This window comes from Chrysemys picta, chromosome 1 (genome assembly GCF_011386835.1).
Source record: "Chrysemys picta bellii isolate R12L10 chromosome 1, ASM1138683v2, whole genome shotgun sequence".
NCBI classification, from domain to species: domain Eukaryota; kingdom Metazoa; phylum Chordata; order Testudines; family Emydidae; genus Chrysemys; species Chrysemys picta.
The window spans coordinates 4,721,942-4,739,483 of record NC_088791.1 but is presented as its reverse complement, the minus strand read 5'-3'; the positions used below and the strand labels follow the sequence as shown (position 1 = coordinate 4,739,483).

The following is a 17,542-nucleotide window of genomic DNA, read 5'->3' as shown; positions in this document are numbered from 1 at the left end:
AAGGACCGTTTAAGGAGATTGAAGGGGCGAATGCCGTCACATCTGATGTAAGGAAGCCCAGCCGCAGAGGAACGGTGCAAACCGTGCACATCAATAGATTAAAACTTACTCTGAAAGGGAGATGGCAGGAAATTTGATTTGTTGTGCTGATGAAGAAACCTTCTGTGTCCCTTGAATGGATTTGGTCAGGGAGAGCAGGGCAGGGAACCCCCTGGAAATCACTGAGGATAGGCAGTAGCGTAGCTGGGGGGGTGCAGGGGAAGTAGCTGCTTCCCCTCGGCACATTTTCCAAAAGCGGCACCTTAGTTAGGGGTTACCATGGCGCCAGCGGGCGCGGCCCACGCTCCGCTCTGAAGCTTGCCCTGCCGGGCTGGCAGACCGAGGGCAGTGGCAACAGTGAAGTTTCCTGGGCATGCTCAGTTCGTGTGAGCATACTCAGTACACCCAAAGTCACCCAAAGTAGGGAATTGGGAGCAGAAGTTGTTTGTGTCCTTACCCTGGCACTGGGCTCCTGCAGCCAGAGGGGGGGGCGGCACGGCCGGAGGAGCCATGGGGGGGTGGCATGGCCAGAGGAGCGAGGGGGGGCACAGCATGGCAGCCCGCAGCGCGGCCGGAGCCATGGGGGGGGGGGCCGCGGGGCAGCACAGCACGGCCGGAGGAGCCATGGTGGGGGGGGGGGGGCGCGGTGCAGCCGAAGGAGCCAGCCAAGGGTGGGGGCACGGAGCGGTCGAAGGAGCGAAGGGGGCGTGAACAGAGGAGGAGCCAAGGGGGGGCGCCTTTCTAATGTTTGCTCCCCCTGCTCTTGGAACCTGCCTACGCCACTGAGTATAGGGAGGGTTTAAATCCACCCCCAAAGCAGGAAACGCCAGCCCTTTCAAAGCACCACAAACAGGTATTTTCCTCGCCAGGTTTAACTGCCAAGATTGCACACTCCCTGCAAAGCTCAGGGCCCCGCCCTGCTCCTAGCAGAGCATCCCCGGCTGAAGGGGAAATGCAGAAACAAGTTCAGGAGGAGGTGGAAAGCGTGCGTGAAACGGGGGTAATCACTGAGTCAAAAAGCCCCTGGGCATCTCCTATTGTAATGGTACCTAAACAGGACAAAGCCATGAGAGTGTGACGGACCCAGGGCACAGTCTAGACTAGTGAGTAGCTGTGTCACCCTGGCTGTAACCTGGGGTGCCCGGCACACTGCTCTGCTTCTGTAGCCTCCAGTCCTGGACTGCTCACCAACAGGCTCCCGCACGTCAGCCGCTTCCAGCTTGGTCTGTGTGTGATCTGCAGCCAGGCACAGCTCAGCTCTTACCAGCCTTGTTCATACTGCAGGGTGACGCCAACACAGCCCCAGTCTTATATTTCCCCGCAGAAATGGATGTCCTGTACTGCTGAGCCCTCTCGTGGACAATACAAACTTAATGTGCAGCAAGAGAGATTTAGGTGAGATATTAGGACAAATCTGCTAGCTATAAGTATACTTGAGATTTGGAACAAACTTCCAAGGGAAACCCTACCAGACCACCCTCCTTTGGTATAGCTACACAGGAGAAAAGGTACCAACTCCAGACGGATGCCCTGGAGCACAGAGCTGCAGGAATATGATGTGGAAATTGTCCATATTAAAGGCAAAGAAAAGGTGGTGGCAGATGCACTGTCTGGGCAAGAGGGTTCCAAGCTGACGTATATGGATTAGCCAGTGGAGAGTCAACAGAGTCAGGGTAAGGGGTGAGGTGTGACCTAGGACCCTCAGCAGGCACAGAGTTGCATGGCATTTTACAGGGATATCCTGGTTCTGAGGCATACAGGTTAAGTTTACAGAGGGTGGCATGTGAGGGCTCTGCCCAGAGCCAAGAGCCTGCTGGTCGTCATAATCGTTGTGAAGCGTACGGACAGATAATGTTTAGTTATCTGATAATTACACAGATACTTATGTATCTGTACTGGAAATCACGTGCTTAAGGTCTGGGAGTTAAGGCAGGCCTCAAAAAAAAGATGAACATGCTCTTGTCAGGCAGGAGGGAAGATACCTGTCTCTCTCTCACTCAAGCTGGTCTTGTGTGTATTGGGTATTGTCCTCTTCACAAAGGAGGCTTTTCCGGAGACTGAGCCGAATGCTAATCAAGAGCTTGTGAAATCACCAAGAAAGAGGCACACAGGGGAAAAAAACAACCAACCAGCAGAGCAGCACCCTGTTAATGAGTAAAGACAATGGAGCATTGGAGCATCCCTGGGGGGCAGAGGTTTCCTCTCCCTCACCTTCACAGAGGAGACAAGCTGATAGCGTGGTTTCCCTCATGAAAAGAGGAGCACAGCTAGGCCTGGCTGCAAAACACTGCAAGGACTTTGGGTGAGCGTTAGTTAAATACGTCCAGGTTTTAAAATGCGGGTTCTGCTTTTATTTTATATGTAACCATTTGTTTCCAGTATTTCTATTTGCTACCATTTGAATCTGTTTGTTAAATAAACTCTGCTTGTTTCCACTCTAAACATGCCTAAGGGCTGTGTGTGAAGCCGTGCCGAGCTCTCAGGTGGAGCTGGTAAGGTGGGCTGGGCTGTTCCTTCGGGAGCAGTGAATCTTGCGAGTGTCCAGTGGAGCAGGGCTGGATGCTCCAGGGAGCCCCTCGGAGGGCTCGGGGGTTGAGGTGTCTTATAGTGAGAGACTAAGGAAACTTGTCCGCTTTCGTTTATCCAAGGGTAGGTTAAGAGGGGACTTGACCATGGTCTACAATTACCTACAGGGGGAAGAGATTTCTGACTGTTGACAGTTCTTTAAGCTGGCAGACAAAGGAGGAACCTGAAGGTAGACAAATTCAGACTAGAAATAAGATGCCATGTTTTACAGTGAGGGTAATTCACCATTGGAACATCTGACCTAGGGACACAGTGGGTCAAACCTGGATGCCTTTCTAAAGGATCTGCACTAGCTTAATCAGGAGTTCTGGGCGTGAGGCAGAAACAATTGCATGAGGTTCCCTGTTTTATATAGGAGATCAGAATGGGTCATCATAATGGTCCCTTCTGGTCTTAATGTCTATGAATCTATGGGCTGGTGAATTGTGTCCCAGGGAAGGAGTGGGAGTTCGCTCTCATGGAATATTTGTAACTTAGACTGAAACAATGCTCCAGACAGAGCTGTCAGCTCTCTAACATCTAGGCCTAGGTAACCCCACTACTTAGTGAGCCAGATCAGGTTCTCCCGCCCCAGAACCCTCTAGGGTGGTTTGTGCCTCACCTGGAGCTTGTTTTTGTGTTCAATTTCCCTACAGGGATGGGGATGTGGTTATTGTAACCACATCTGGGTATAAATATATAGTGTCTGTAATGAACTAGCTAGTGTGTAAAAAGAACAGGAGTACTTGTGGCACCTTAGAGACTAACAAATTTATTAGAGCATAAGCTTTCGTGGACTACAGCCCACTTCTTCGGATGCATTGTTAGTCTCTAAGGTGTCACAAGTACTCCTGTTCTTTTTGCGGACACAGACTAACACGGCTGCTACTCTGAAACCTAGCTAGTGTGTGACACAGAGAACGATAGAGAGAGCACTGCCCTCTAATGGACAGAACCAGCATTGCACAACGGTGTGTGGTGAGCCCATTACAGGGACAGCTCCTGTCGCCCAAGTGGGTGGGGTCTGTGTTTTTGGAGCAGGAGGATCCGATTTCTATCCGGAGTGACCTCAGCATGAGCCCAGACCAGGCAGCATATTGCAGTGGGATCCTTCCCCTGACACAAGGAAGACAGAAAAGGTTCAGCAAATGGAAACCAGAACGGGACAGGGAGTCGCGAATGGGGCTCGGCAGAAGCAACTTGGGGAACGCTCAGCTCTGGGCCTCTCATCCCAACACAGGCAGGGGCCCTCTCTGCACAGCTCCAGGGAGAGCCCAGCTTGTGCTCAGCTCCAGGGATCTGAGCGCCAGAAAGATGTCAACACAGTGGAGGGAACTCAAATAAGAGCAGCTACACTGCTGAGGGGCCAGGGGCCACTGAGTTGTGGGGCGGGGAGGGGGGGAAGCTGAAAGCACTACCCCTGCCGAGGCTGGCTAAGGGACAGCCAAGGGGCAGCAGGAGAACAGGGAGAGGAATCAGCATGATAAAGGGGGTGTGATATGGAGGAGTGGGCTCAAACTGAGCAAAGGGAAATTAGGCCAAGGATCTGGAAAGATGCCCTGGCAGAGAGATGGGTGGGGAGAGGGAACTGGCCAGCCAGGGGGATGGGTGGGAAGCCCATTCCTAGACTGAACAAAGCCCTGGACAATAGCTTGTAGCTGATGGTGGCAGCGACCTGTACTCAGAGAGGGACAATCCCAGGGGCTGATGGGGAAACATGAGGGCATAGAGCAGTCTAAATGAGACCCTTCCACCTCCTCACCGGCTTGCAGAAAGTGCTGGGCAAGGATCCAGCAATTGTTCACCGGAGGCCCAGGAGAGAAGCCAAGAGCGAGGGGCATTGGTGGGCTGGGCTGCGTTGCGTGGGAGCCAGTTGCTGCACTAGGTCTCCTAGCACCGAAGGGGACCACAGAGATGAGAGCGCGGGCGTGTTAGCCACCCCGGTGTCTGCCGCTGTGACTGGATCTCCCCCAGGAGTGAAAGTCAGAACGTGAGGGGAGCCCCCGAGCTACTGGGGCTAGTGCAAATCAGTCTGGTCTGTCAGGGGCGCTGCAGCCAGCCTGACCTCGCCTCACCCCCTTTCCACACACCCCCTGGAGCACAGCATTCACACGATGGCCTGCTCAGGTTCCTCTGTCTGGCCGCTGCTGAACGCCCCGAAGGAGCCAGGCCCAAGCTCCCCGGGTCTCCCTGGGCCTGAGGAGCTGGGGGCTGACTCGCCAAAAGCGACTGGACAGAGTGTTAAGTCAGCAAAAATTTTCAAATGCACAATTCTTGTCCAGCCCGTCCCTCTCTCTAACGCCCGCGACCAGCCGCTCCCTCTGCTCCTCCGACCATGCTCGCTTAATCCACCACGTCCACAATGAGGGGCGCCAGGTAGTCGGAGTGGCGGATCCCAAAGGTCTGGCCACGCTGCTGGACGTACTGCAGGGAGAGGGAGCAGAACACCGCAGGGTCAGTGCATGAGATCTCAGCTCCTCCCCCCAGCACCTGCTGTAACCCTGCAGAGACCCTGGCTTCCAGGTTATAAACACACACGCCCCCCCCCTTCAGATCTCAATGCTCCCCCACAACTACAATCCTGCCTGAGACCTTAGCTCCCCACTACACGCGCATGCACACACACACACACACTGCATCACCCTCCCACCACACACACACTGCATCACCCTCCACACCCACATACACTGCATCATCTCCCCCCACACTGCATCACCCCCCCTCACACACACACACACTGTATCACCGCCCCGCACACACACACACTGCATCACCCCCCCCACACACACACACTGTTCACTGCCAGGGAAATCTCTCCATGAGCTCTCCAGTCTCTCTGCCAGCCAACACGTATGCAACACGTCCCTGACACAATAGCTCTTGTGAGCCCGTGTGTGTATGTGTGTGTCCTGGCCCCCTCCTCACCTTCTCCGGGCTGTGTGCCCCAGGCCCTGGTTTCTGTGTGTTATCCCCAGGAAGCATGTTGCGGGCAAGCATGCTGTATTGGGGGGCCCGGGTCTTGAACACGCTGGGTTCCACCACACGATAGTTACAGGGCCCTGGCGTCTGCACACAAGGAGAGCGGAGCTCAGTTGCCAACAGGCCACTCCCAGGGCCCCCCCCCAAAGTAGGCCGAGCCGCAACCCAGCTGTCATTCTGACCCCCCCATTCCCCATTGCCAGGCATGTCCCCCATCCCGGGCCGGCTCCAGGCACCAGCTTACCAAGCAGGTGCTTGGGGCGGCCACTTCAGAGAGGGGCGGCACGTCCAGCTGTTCGGCAGCAATTCGGCGGACGGTCCCTCACTCCCGCTCGGAGCGAAGAACCTTCCGCCGAATTGCCACCGCAGATCGCGATCACGGGTTTTTTGTTTGTTTGTTTGTTTGGCTGCTTGGGGCGGCCAAAACCCTGGAGCCGGCCCTGCCCCCATCCCCCTTTCCTCACCCCCTTCCACCTGAGTACCCCCCCCCCAGCTCCGCTGCTGCCTCTCACCTTGCTCAAGTCCTCATAGAAACTGCCGACCAAGCTGCGCCCCAGGAGGGAATAGTTTGGGGCAGAGCTCTTGTTGACGACCTTGGGCCCAATCATTGGGGGGAGCCCGTAGGCGGCAGGCCCTGGGATGGGGGAAGAGGAGGTCAGTGGGGGTCAGAATTGCCATTCAAACACCACTGTGGACAAATCAGAAATCTGACAGGGCAGCTCCGGGGCATGGGGGGAGGGCAGGGCAGGAGTGAGGCGAAACTGTGGAGGGGCAGAGCTTGGGGGGTGAGGGCAGAAGGGAATGGGGTGGGGGAGGGCAGCAGTGAGGTGAGACTGGGGAGGGGCAGGGCTTGGGGGGGGTGACGGCAGAAGGGAATGGGGTGGGGGAGGGCAGCAGTGAGGTGAGACTGGGGAGGGGCAGGGCTTGGGGGGGTGACGGCAGAAGGGAATGGGGTGGGGGAGGGGAGGGCATCAGTGAGGTGAGACTGGGGAGGGGCAGGGCTCGGGGGGTTTAGGGCAGAAGAAAATGGGGTGGGGGAGGGCAGGAGTGAGGTGAGACAGAGAGGTGTAGCCTATAGAACTAACCTGCTTGCTTGCGTCTATCTATCTTTTCTTATAGTTTAAGTATTTGATGTATTGTAATAGGTTTATAAATTTATATTAAAGTAAGTTTGGCTGTAATGCAAAAAACCTACAGGTCATATCCTGTATGTTAAGCTAAGGCAAAGTTAGTATATCTATATTAAAACCTTTTACTTAAAAAGTAAAGTTAATCTATACCTTGTTACCTAAATAAATAAGTATCCACGCCTATGTCTATAATCTTTTTTATCTATATCAATAATCAATATAAAATGGCATAGGGGTTTTTTCAATGTTGTACCCACAAACTTAACAGGTACACCACAAGGAAACTTATGTGCGTATGTACATGTCATCAGTACGCACAAACATACTAGCCTATGGGGTAAGCGTACCCTAACATTTTGTGGGTAAAAAGTAAAATTTGGGCATAATTTTCCCCCCCAGCACTTGTGCCTTATAAAAGAGGAAACACACCTCGCTAAAGCACTCCACTCGATCATTCTCATTTACACTGTATTTCTACTCTCTCTCTATCTATTCTATCTACAATAACTACTACTATCAGTAGGCTATACTTGTTCTTCTCAAACTTTAAGTTTCAGAAAAACTAGGCTAAGCTTGCTTTCCCTAAGTTTTATTCTTAGTTTGTTTATCAGGTTTTAATTTTAATTTTAAGTTAGTCAAGTAAACCCTAATTTAGTTTTAATAGCTCTTAGCATTGGCTTTTCCTAAGCCCTGCATCCCTCACTCAAAAATTAAAAAACCTAAAGTGCAAGGCTGGTCCTGTGTCTCTTACCACCAGGTTATCAAAAAAGGGTGTAAGTATATTAACCAGAGTTTTGTAGCATATAATACTATATTATCATATGTATCTTTTCAATAGCAGTAATGCAATTGTAACTTTGTAACTCTAATTACACTGCTCTACAGCCAAAATGCTTCTGAAATAGATGGAGTCAAACTTTACTAATTCTGGATCACTGAGAACGAAAATGATGCTTAAAATTGTTGATTGGCTCTAGTTTTCAAGATATGCAATTGGGTCAGTATATACGACCCTTGACTTGGGAATGGCGGAGGATAAGTGAGTTATAAAGGGAAGGGATCTCAATTTAAACCAGAAATGACTAAAATACATCTTTGACTGGATCTATGAATAAATCTATGACTGGGTTTGGACAGTACTTGCTTTTTAGGCAAAACAATGAATGATGCAATCTGAAGCTGGTATTGCGTCATACATGAGATGAATTGCGTCATGTTATTCCTAGAAGTCATGGATGATGCAATCATAACGAAGCTTACATCACTCTGCTGAACAAATTGCCCTCTATCAGCTCTAGAAATCATACAGTGTCGTGCTCTCTTATTTGTCAGTGTTTGATTTTGCAAAGGGACACATTTCTGTTTAGCCAAAGTGAGCAGAGATGCCTCGTACTTGTGTGAACAGTGCAGATAACTTCTGCTATGTTTGTGGTGAAGTGACTTTTGCATCACAAAAGTGCAGTCTAACCACTATGGTTAAGAAAGCCTATCACCTTTATTTTGGCTGCAAAATTGGAGATCAGGACAAGAGGTGGGCCCCCCACATATGCTGCAACACTTGTGCAACAAATCTTCGCCAGTGGTTGAACAGGAAACGGAAATCTATGTCTTTTGCAGTGCCAATGATTTGGAGAGAGCCAACAGATCATACCAGCAATTGTTACTTCTGCATGGTGCCTCCAGTTGGGAAAGGCAGAAGTAGGTGAGACTGGGGAGGGGCAGGGCTCGGGGGGGAGGGCAGAAGGAGACAGGGTGGGATGGGTGGAGGTGTGAGGCGACACTGAAGAGGGGCAGGGGGCGGGGGAGGGGCAATGGTAGCTGTGAGGCTGTGGCAGTACTTCACTCCCATCCTGGGCAAGGCCAGCCCTGCTCTCTCCCATTGCTGTTGCCTGCCCCCTGGCACTCAGGCTTGGCACAGCTGCTGCTCTGCCCTGACTCGGTGCAAGGAGTGGCAGCGCCACTTAGGTTCCTTTCCCCTGGTTGCCGGCCCCCCCTCCCCCCCGAGATGGGGACCCTGGACTCGATCAGCTGCAGCACCAAAGCCTATGGGACTAAGGAGCCAGCAGGACTGTCTGCTGCTCCTGGAGGGGCAGGAACAGTCTCTACCACGAATCGGCATGACCCCCTGCTCCGAGAGCCCCATCCACCTGGGCCTTAGTCCTCTGAAACACCCCCTCACAAGCCTCCGGAGCCAGCCTGTCTCCGCTCTCCTAGCAGGGCGAGCTTTGCGCTGGCATCAAGGGCAGGGCGTCCAGAGCAAGGGAGTCCCCAGCAGAGAGCTGGGCCTGTGCACGGCTCTGGGAGCAGGGTGACTCCCCCCTTTCCAGTGACGTCAGCGGGGAACCTCCCAACTGACGCCAGACCCTGACCCCCACCCTAAATCCTGGCCTGGCGCTCCGTCGCCAAGGGCTTGGATTCTGGTGCACCCAGCTGAGCGCACAGGGCCCAAGAAGGTAAATACTCCCCTCTGAGGTGCTGCTAGGTCCCATCCCCAAACCACCAGGGCTGCGAGTGGGATCTCAGTCCCTGTAGCTGTCAAGGACACCCCCCACATATGTGTCATTCATTGCGCTCCAGCTGGCCCTGGCGAGGGCACTAGGGAGTTGAGTTGCTGCCCCTCAAGTCCAGGTCTCCCCACTGAAAGGTGCATTGGTTCTCACCTCTCTTCCCTTTAGGTCTGGAAGCTGCCCCCTCCCGCACTGTCCCCAGGCAGGACGTTCCAGGTGGGGGAAGCTGCTATTAGATGGTTATTTTATGATTGCACTGCCCCCCGTGAGCAACCGGGGGAGAGCAGGGCCGTGGGTGGGGAGCGATCATTATCCCTCCGCTGTACCGTTCATACCCCTGAACCAGGCCCCTCTCCTGGAGGGTATCACAGTGCAGAAGTGTGCTAGAGAGAAGCTGAGCAGTCGGGGGGCGAGGGGTGATCACAAACAGATCCAGTGCCCGTCCTGCAATAGGCTTGGCAGAATCGTCTCCTCCAGTGGCTCTGGCCTCTGTTCAGCATTCAGTAGCAGTTGCCAGGATCCGGGGTCCGCTCGCACCCCGAACCAGTGGGTTGATCCCCCGCTAACAGTCTCTTGCCACCCTGCCCAGTAGCACCTGCTTTGGCTAAGAGGCTGGAAAAGCAGTGAACTGGCTCTAGGGTCTCTGGGCGTGGAGATGGGCACGTGCTGGAGCCAGGGCTTCCGGGAACGGGAAGGGGAGAATGGGGACAAATCCAGACAAACGTCTGAGCCATCGGGCACTGATTTGCACCTGGGAACCTCGAGGGGTTTGGCCAGTGGTGCAGTGGGGCGGGGGGAGCAGGAGCTAGGTCAGAGCCCAGCCCCACGGGCTCTCCTACCTGGAGTCTGGTCATTCGCAAACTCCTTCGTACGCGAGGCGAGCGAGTAGATGGGCGCGGACCGATAGGCCCATTTCCCTGCCTTCTCTGGGGAATATCGACCTGAAACAAAGAGGGAGGATAATATTGGAGCATAGACAGGAGGGGCACGCCCCATACCCCACTGATTGGCACACCGTGGACTGAAGCAGCTGGGAGCTCACAGATAGCCAGCGCTCCAGTCCTACGCCCTACAGCACCCCCTGCTGGCAGAGGGTGGGACTAGAATAACTAAGAGCTCCCCCCCATCTAGCGCTCCTGCCGGGCTCCCTGCACAGTACATGCAAGTCTGCAAATATCAGAAGGGTGTGAAGCCCAGGAAAGAGAGGGATTAGCAAGGAGGATACACAAAGCGGGAGGGGAATCAGGAGGAATGGGATAGAATGAACAAGAAGGGAATTTAGGCTGACGCTCAGGATCAGTCCTTGGCAGTGATGTCTATGGGGCTGGGGAATCATATCTCGAGGGTAACATAAGAACATAATGGCCATAGGATCAGTCCAATGGTCCATCTAGCCCAGTGTCCTGTCTTCTGACCGTGGCTGGTGCCAAACTCTTCAGAGGGAATGAACTGAACTGGGCAATTTATCAAGTGATCCATCCCGCATCATCCAGTCCCAGGTTCTGGCAGTCAGAGGCTTAGGGACACCCAGAACGTGGAGTTACATCCCTGACCATCTTGGCTAAAAGCCACTGATGGCCCTATCCTCCAGGAACTTATCTAGTTCTTTTTTGAACCCAGTTATACTTTTGGCCTTCACAACATCCTCTGGCAAGGAGTTCCACAGGTTGATAATGAAAATGAACACGCATCGGTCTGCTCTGCTTTGGATCATTATCAAGCAGAACCCGTCATCAGCATGGACGCACGTCCTCTAGAATGGTGGTTGAAGCATAAAGGAACCTATGAATCTTTAGCGCATCTGGCACATAAATATCTTGCGACCCCAGCTACAACAGTGCCATGAGAACACCTGTTCTCACTTTCAGGTGCCATTGTAAATAAGAAGCGGGCAGCGTTATCTCCTGCAAATGTAAACAAACTTGTTTTTCTGAGTGATTGGCTGAAGTAGGACCGAGTGGACTTGTAAGCGCTAAAGTTTTACATTGTTTTTGAATGCTGTTATTTTTTTGTACATAATTCTACATTTGTAAATTCAACTTTCATGATAAAGTGATTGCACTACAGTACTTGTATGAGGTAAATTGAAAAATACTATTTCTTTTGTTTTTTAGAGTACAAATATTTGTAATAAAAAATAAATATAAAGAGAGCACTGTACACTTTGTATTCTGTGTGTAATTGAAATCAGTATATTTGAAAATGTAGAAAACATCCAAAAATATTTAAATCAGTGGTATTATATTATTGTTTAACAGTGTGATTAATCACATGATTAATCGTGATTAATTTTTTAATTGCACGATTAATCATGATTCATTTTTTAATCACGCGATTAACTGCGATTAATGTTTTAATCGCTTGACAGCCCTAATCTTTTTCTTTTTAGACGCTATGACCAGAACTGCACACAGTATTCAAGGTGTGAGTGTACTATGGATTTATATAGTGGCACTATGATATTTTCTGTCTTTTCTGTCCCTTTCCTAATGGTTCCTTATATTGTTAGCTTTTCTGACTGCCACTGCATATTGAACAGATGTTTTCAGAGAACTATCCACAATGACTCCAAGATCTCTCTCTTGAGTGGTAACAGCTAATTTAGACCCCATCATTTTGCAAGTATAGTTGGAATCATGTTTTCCAATGTGCATTACTTTGCATTTATCAACATGGAATTTCATTTGCCATTTTGTTGCACAGTTTTGTGAGATCCTTTTGTAACTCTGTCATCAGCTTTGGACTTAACTATCTTGAGTAATTTTGTATCATCTGCAAACTTTCCCACCACACTGTTTACCCCTTTTCCAAATCATCTGTGAATATGCTGAACAGCACAGATCCCAGTACAGATCCTTGGGGGACCTCGCTACTTACCTCTCTCCACCATGAAAACTGACCATTTATCCCTACCCTTTGTTTTCTATCTTTTAACCAGTTACTGATCCATGAGAGAACCTCCCCTTTTATCTGTCTTACTTTGCTTAAGAGCCTTTGGGGTGGGACCTTTTCAAAGGCTTTCTGAAAGTCCAAGTACACTATAGCCACTGGATTACCCTTATCCATATGTTTGTAGGCCCCCTCAGATAACTCTAATAGATTGGAGAGGCATGATTTCCCTTTACCAAAGCTGTGTTGACTCTTCCCCATCAAATCATGTTCATCGCTATGTCTGATCATTCTGTTCTTTACCACAGTTTCAACCAATCTGGCAAAAAGAAGAACAGGAGTACTTGTGGCACCTTAGAGACTAACAAATTTATTAGAGCATAAGCTTTCGTGGACTACAGCCCACTTCTTCGGATGCATATAGAATGGGCATCCGAAGAAGTGGGCTGTAGTCCACGAAAGCTTATGCTCTAATAAATTTGTTAGTCTCTAAGGTGCCACAAGTACTCCTGTTCTTCTTTTTGCGGATACAGACTAACACGGCTGTTACTCTGAAACCAATCTGGCTGCGCTTGAAGTCAGGTTTACCAGCCTGTAGTTGCCAGGATTGCCTATGGAACCTTTTTTTAAAAAAATCGGCTTTACAGGGAGCTCCAGGGCCACCCGGGGGGGGGGGGAGCAAGTGGGGCAATGTGCCCCAGGCCCCGGGCCCCGCAGAGGCCTCCATGAGAGTTTTCAGGGCCCCCTACAAGAGTTTTTGGCGGGTCTTCGGCGGCAGGTCCTTCAGTGCCGCCAAACACACCCAGAGCGAAGACCCGGAGCTTCTTCTGCTCCGGGTCTTCAGCGGCAATTCGGCAGCGAGGGCTTCTTCCGCTCTGGGTCTTCGGCGGCAGTTCGGCACTGGGTCCTTCACTCGCTCCGGGTCTTCGGCGGCAATTCGGCACTGGGTCCTTCACTCGCTCCGGGTCTTCGGCGGCAGTTCGGCAGCGAGGGTTCCTTCCGCTCTGGGTCTTTAGCGGCAGTTCAGCGGCGGGTCCTTCATTCACTCCAGGACCCGCCGCCGAAGTGCCCCGAAGACCCGGAGCAGAAGGACCCCCACCGCCGAAGACCTCAGGCCCCCTGAATCCTCTGGGAAGCCCTGGGGAGCTCTATCACTTGGGACAAACACACCAGGATTGTACAGAGCCCTGGAGCATGGACTGGAAGCAACAACCCTGTGCTGATATTTTCCATCACAGACATCATATCACACACACACACACACATATCAAGCCGCACCCACATAGCTTGGCTATATACAGCAAGTGAGAAGGGGTCAGACTGACCTGGCCCGGGGGTCAGGAAGGGCATCAGATCCCTGGGACGGCCATAGATGGAGTAGGCAGGGTTACCATCTTTGCCCTTCATGGTCATCTTGGCTGGCACCATGTACTTGGGCCCCGGGGAGCACTCATCCTGCAGATGGAGGCGGCGGATGCCGAAGCTGTACGCAGGGGCTCGGTAGCGGGAGGGGTCGTGAAGGGGGTAACCTGCAACAGAAAGGAGAGATAGAGCCAGGGCACAGAGGGCCTGGGCCAGATAGTGAGAGCTCCCAAGCCCAGCCCTGAAGGGAGCGTGGGGCATGGCAGAGCTGTCTCCACACAGGCCACTGGGGCAGGCATGGACCCCAGCCCAGACCTGAGAAGGGCAAGGGGAGGGGAGAGCTCCCTCAGCACAGGTCTTATTGTGCAGGAAAAGCAGTGAGTGGGGGAGAAGTGAGAGATCCCTTGGTGCAAGGGGGCAAGGTGAGGGGTGCCCTTGGGGCGAGCTCGGGATGGGTGAGCAGCCCCATTCGGCTGCGGGTGGAGAGCGCCCCCAAAGCAGAGCATTGGGCATGTGCATGGAGCTGCCAGCTGGCCCTTGTGTCCCTCTCTCCATGATGCTAGTGGGGAGCCCCGGCCCACCCCTCCTCACGGAGCCTGGGGGGCTCCTATTCCCGCTGGCCTGGCCGGCTCCTCGCTGATGCTCTCTCTCACCTACGTTTGTGGGGAGCCCGTACTTGGGTCCGGGACTGCTGTAGAGAGCAGCGATGGGCCCTCTGGGCCGGTGGGGTCTCCATGTTCCCACCCAGACGTCAGCAGACATGCTGGATTCCCGGTGTTTTCCCACAGCTGGTAAGGAGATAGAGAGCCCCGGTTAGGGAGAGGGCTGGAGAGCAGCAACAGCCCTTTGCCCCCACAGGTGGGAACGGGCCCCCAAGCCTACTTGATGCCCATCCCTCTGCAATACACAGGTTGGCCTGTCACACTCCAGTAGGGGGCAGCAGCACACCTACAGCTAATAATGGTCTACTGGTTAGAGCAGGGAACGGGACGTCAGGCAACCTGGGATCTCTTCCCAGCTTTTCCAGCCTCTCTGCATGGCCTTGGGCAGATTGCTTTACCTCAGGGTGCCTCTGTACAATGGGGACATTGTCTTTGGATGGCTGTTTGAGATGTTCGGATGAATGGTTCCCTGCACCAGGAACGTTATTTTTCATCAATCGGAAGAGAGAACTGCTATGGGAATGGCCCCATCACACTTCGGCCGGGGGAGGGCAGCACGCACACAGCTCACCAAGAGAATCAGCTTTAGCCAGAGGACCCAACACACTGCAGCAGGGGCAGCAACACCCATACTTCAGGAGTCCTGTCCCCCAGGTCCTGACCCCAGGGGCTAGTGCAGAATTGGTGGGCAGACCTGGGCTCTCACTAAGGTGACACAATCATCCTTGTCCCACACCTGCGCCCTGCTCTAGCTCAGGAATTCTCCTTTGGGGATGAAGCTTTCTCTGCCGGGTCTCCGGTCCTAAAGAGGAATCGGTTGGGAAGTTGCCGCTGTTCCTGAGTCACTGGGTCTGCAGAAGCAGTCGCTCCGTTGCAGGAGAGATTGCCTGTTGGATTGGAGCACATCAAGGAAGGATCCTACTTTTTCTCTGCCTTTTTTGTCCCCGTTCGAGGCTCTCTGGACTGCGCCTACCATTCCCAGTGGTGCATTAGAGACCACCCCCCCCAGGGAGACCTGTGCCGGCACACAGAGGTAAAGGCACTTGTGCAGTGAGATGCCACGCTGGGATACAGCACTAGAGCTCAGCAGCAGGGTGGACTAGCGTGGCTCGTCTCTACTGGGCTACTGCACCCGCTCCGCACCTGACGCTCACATCCAAGGATCGCATCGACTATCAGGAAGGTCTAAGGGGACGAACTGCACAAGGAGACAAGATCAGCAAGGCCAATGAGCTCTACCTGCTGGGATTTCCTGAGGCAGAGCCCTAATAAGGTTTGCCCCAAGGAGATCCTGCGTGCTCTCCCTCTCTCTTTTATCCAGTTACTATGGCATCAGGGACAACAAACAGATGCTGCCCTTAAGCGGTGGGTGGAGCCAGCCGTGGGTCAGCCACAGCCCAAAGGGGAAAGTTCATTTCCAGGGTGACTAGAGACCAATGTCTGGGAGCTCCAGGGCTCCGATTCCGGCAGAGGCATGAGGGAGTCCCAGCCCCAGAACAGGCAGAGAACGCACCGTTTTTCAGAGGAACAGCTGCTGCTGACCACACGCCATGGCCCCTGCAGTGCTGCCTGATCGCAAGCTGCTGCTGTTGATACAAACTTTCAGGAGAGGGTGGGGAAGAAAGGGCATGTAGCTAAAGAAGAGGCCTGGGCATCAGGACTCCCAGGTTCTCTCTCTGGTTGTGCCTCTGACTACCCGTCTCCGGGCCTCAGTTTCCCAATACGTAAAAAGCAACAGAGGGTCCTGTGGCACCTTTGAGACTAACAGAAGTACTGGGAGCATAAGCTTTCGTGGGTAAGAACCTCACTTCTTCAGATGCAAGTACTATAGAAGTGAGGTTCTTACCCACGAAAGCTTATGCTCCCAATACTTCTGTTAGTCTTAAAGGTGCCACAGGACCCTCTGTGGCTTTTTACCGATTCAGACTAACACGGCTACCCCTCTGATACCCAATACGTAAAAAGGATAATGATATTGATCCCTGGGGCTAATTCATTCATATCTGTAAAGCACTCGGAGATCTTTGGCTGGGAGACACTAGAGAGGGAAAAGGATCACTCTGGTATATTGGTAACGCTGGAAGTACAGAGGCAGTGACCGCGAAGGGACGAGCCCCAGCAGGAAAGTTACAGGGGCTAGGATCAGCACTGGGGTTGGAGAGATTTGCTCGGTACGCACTGTGTGGAGAGGAGACTCAGAAAGAGCAGCTGCTCCCGCCAGTCCCAGGAGTCCAGAGGCAGAACTGGGGGCCCTGGGAGATCTGGGGGGGGGGCAGGCAGGGGTATCCCTGGGAGATCTGGGGGGTATGGGCAGGGAGCTGGGGCCCTGAAAGATCTGGGTTGCGGGCAGGGATCTGGGGAGCAGGACAGGGGTGTCCCCAGGAGATCTGAGGGTGCAGGCAGGGAGCTGGGGGCCCCAGGGAATGTGGGGGTTGGGCAGGGAGCGGGGGCCCCAGGGGACATGGGGGTTCAGGCAGGGAGCTGGGGGCCCCAGGAGGATCGGGGGGTTGGGCAGGGAGCTGGGGATCCCAGAAGACATGGGGGTGCAGGCAGGGAGCTGGGGCCCCAGGGGGATGGGAGGGATGCAGGCAGGCAGATGGGGGCCTCAAGGGGATCAGGGCATTCGGGCAGGGAGCTTGGGCCCCCAGAGGATGTGGGGATTAGGGCAGGGAGCTGGGGCCCCAGAGGGATCGGGGGTCCAGGCAGGGAGATGGGGACCCCTGGGGGATCGGGGGTTCGGGCAGGGAGATGGGGGCCCCAGGGGGTCGGAGGGTGCAGGCAGGGAGATGGGGCCCCTGGGGGATCAGGGGGTGCAGGCAGGGAGCTGGGGCCCCAGGGGGATTGGGGGGGGTGCAGGCAGGCAGATGGGGCCCCAGGGGATGTGCGGATGCACGCAGGGAGCTGGGGCCCCAGGAGGATCGGGGAAGTGCAGGCAGGGAGCTGGGGGCCTCAAGGGGATCAGGGCATTCGGGCAGGGAGCTGGGGGCCCCAGAGGGATCGGGGGGTGCAGGCAGGGAGATGGGGGCCCCAGAGGGATCGGGGGGTGCAGGCAGGGAGATGGGGGCCCCAGGGGGATCGGGGGGTGCAGGCAGGGAGATGGGGGCCGCAGTGATATCGGGGGGTGCAGGCAGGGAGATGGGGGCCCCAAGGGGATCGGGGGATCGGGCAGGGGTGTCCCCGGGGATCCGGCCGCGGGAGGGATGGAACGCAGCGCGTCAGCTCACACCGAACACTGACCTGGACGCGGACCCGAGAGAAGCCTGCGGGGGGGCGGCGGCCGCAGCACTGAGCCGGGAAGCGGCGGGGCTGGGATTAACCCCGCTCCCCCCCCCCCCATTGTTTACAGCGTCTCCCGGCAACCAGCCCGGTCCGCGCCGCCCCCGCCCGCTGCCTCCCGGCAACGGGGCCG

General features: G+C 54.0%; 1 protein-coding gene across 2 annotated transcripts; it reads right to left on the bottom strand.

Moving 5' to 3' along the window:
- Positions 1-2,367: 2,367 nt before the first annotated feature.
- On the bottom strand, positions 2,368-17,502 carry CIMAP1B (ciliary microtubule associated protein 1B). 2 transcript variants are annotated; one of them, XM_065551651.1, is made up of 8 exons: positions 17,371-17,466; positions 14,870-15,020; positions 14,125-14,259; positions 13,435-13,638; positions 10,060-10,161; positions 6,096-6,217; positions 5,530-5,670; positions 2,368-5,028 (listed from the first exon to the last, which is right to left on the bottom strand). In XM_065551651.1, the coding sequence occupies exons 3-8, from the start codon at positions 14,231-14,233 to the stop codon at positions 4,948-4,950; spliced, it is 759 nt and encodes a 252-aa protein (XP_065407723.1). In that variant the 5' UTR covers positions 14,234-14,259; positions 14,870-15,020; positions 17,371-17,466; the 3' UTR covers positions 2,368-4,947. The 2 variants fall into 2 exon arrangements, with proteins under 2 accessions (XP_065407723.1, XP_065407720.1); XM_065551648.1 differs by lacking the exon at positions 14,870-15,020 and having other exon boundaries at positions 17,371-17,502.
- Positions 17,503-17,542: the final 40 nt, after the last annotated feature.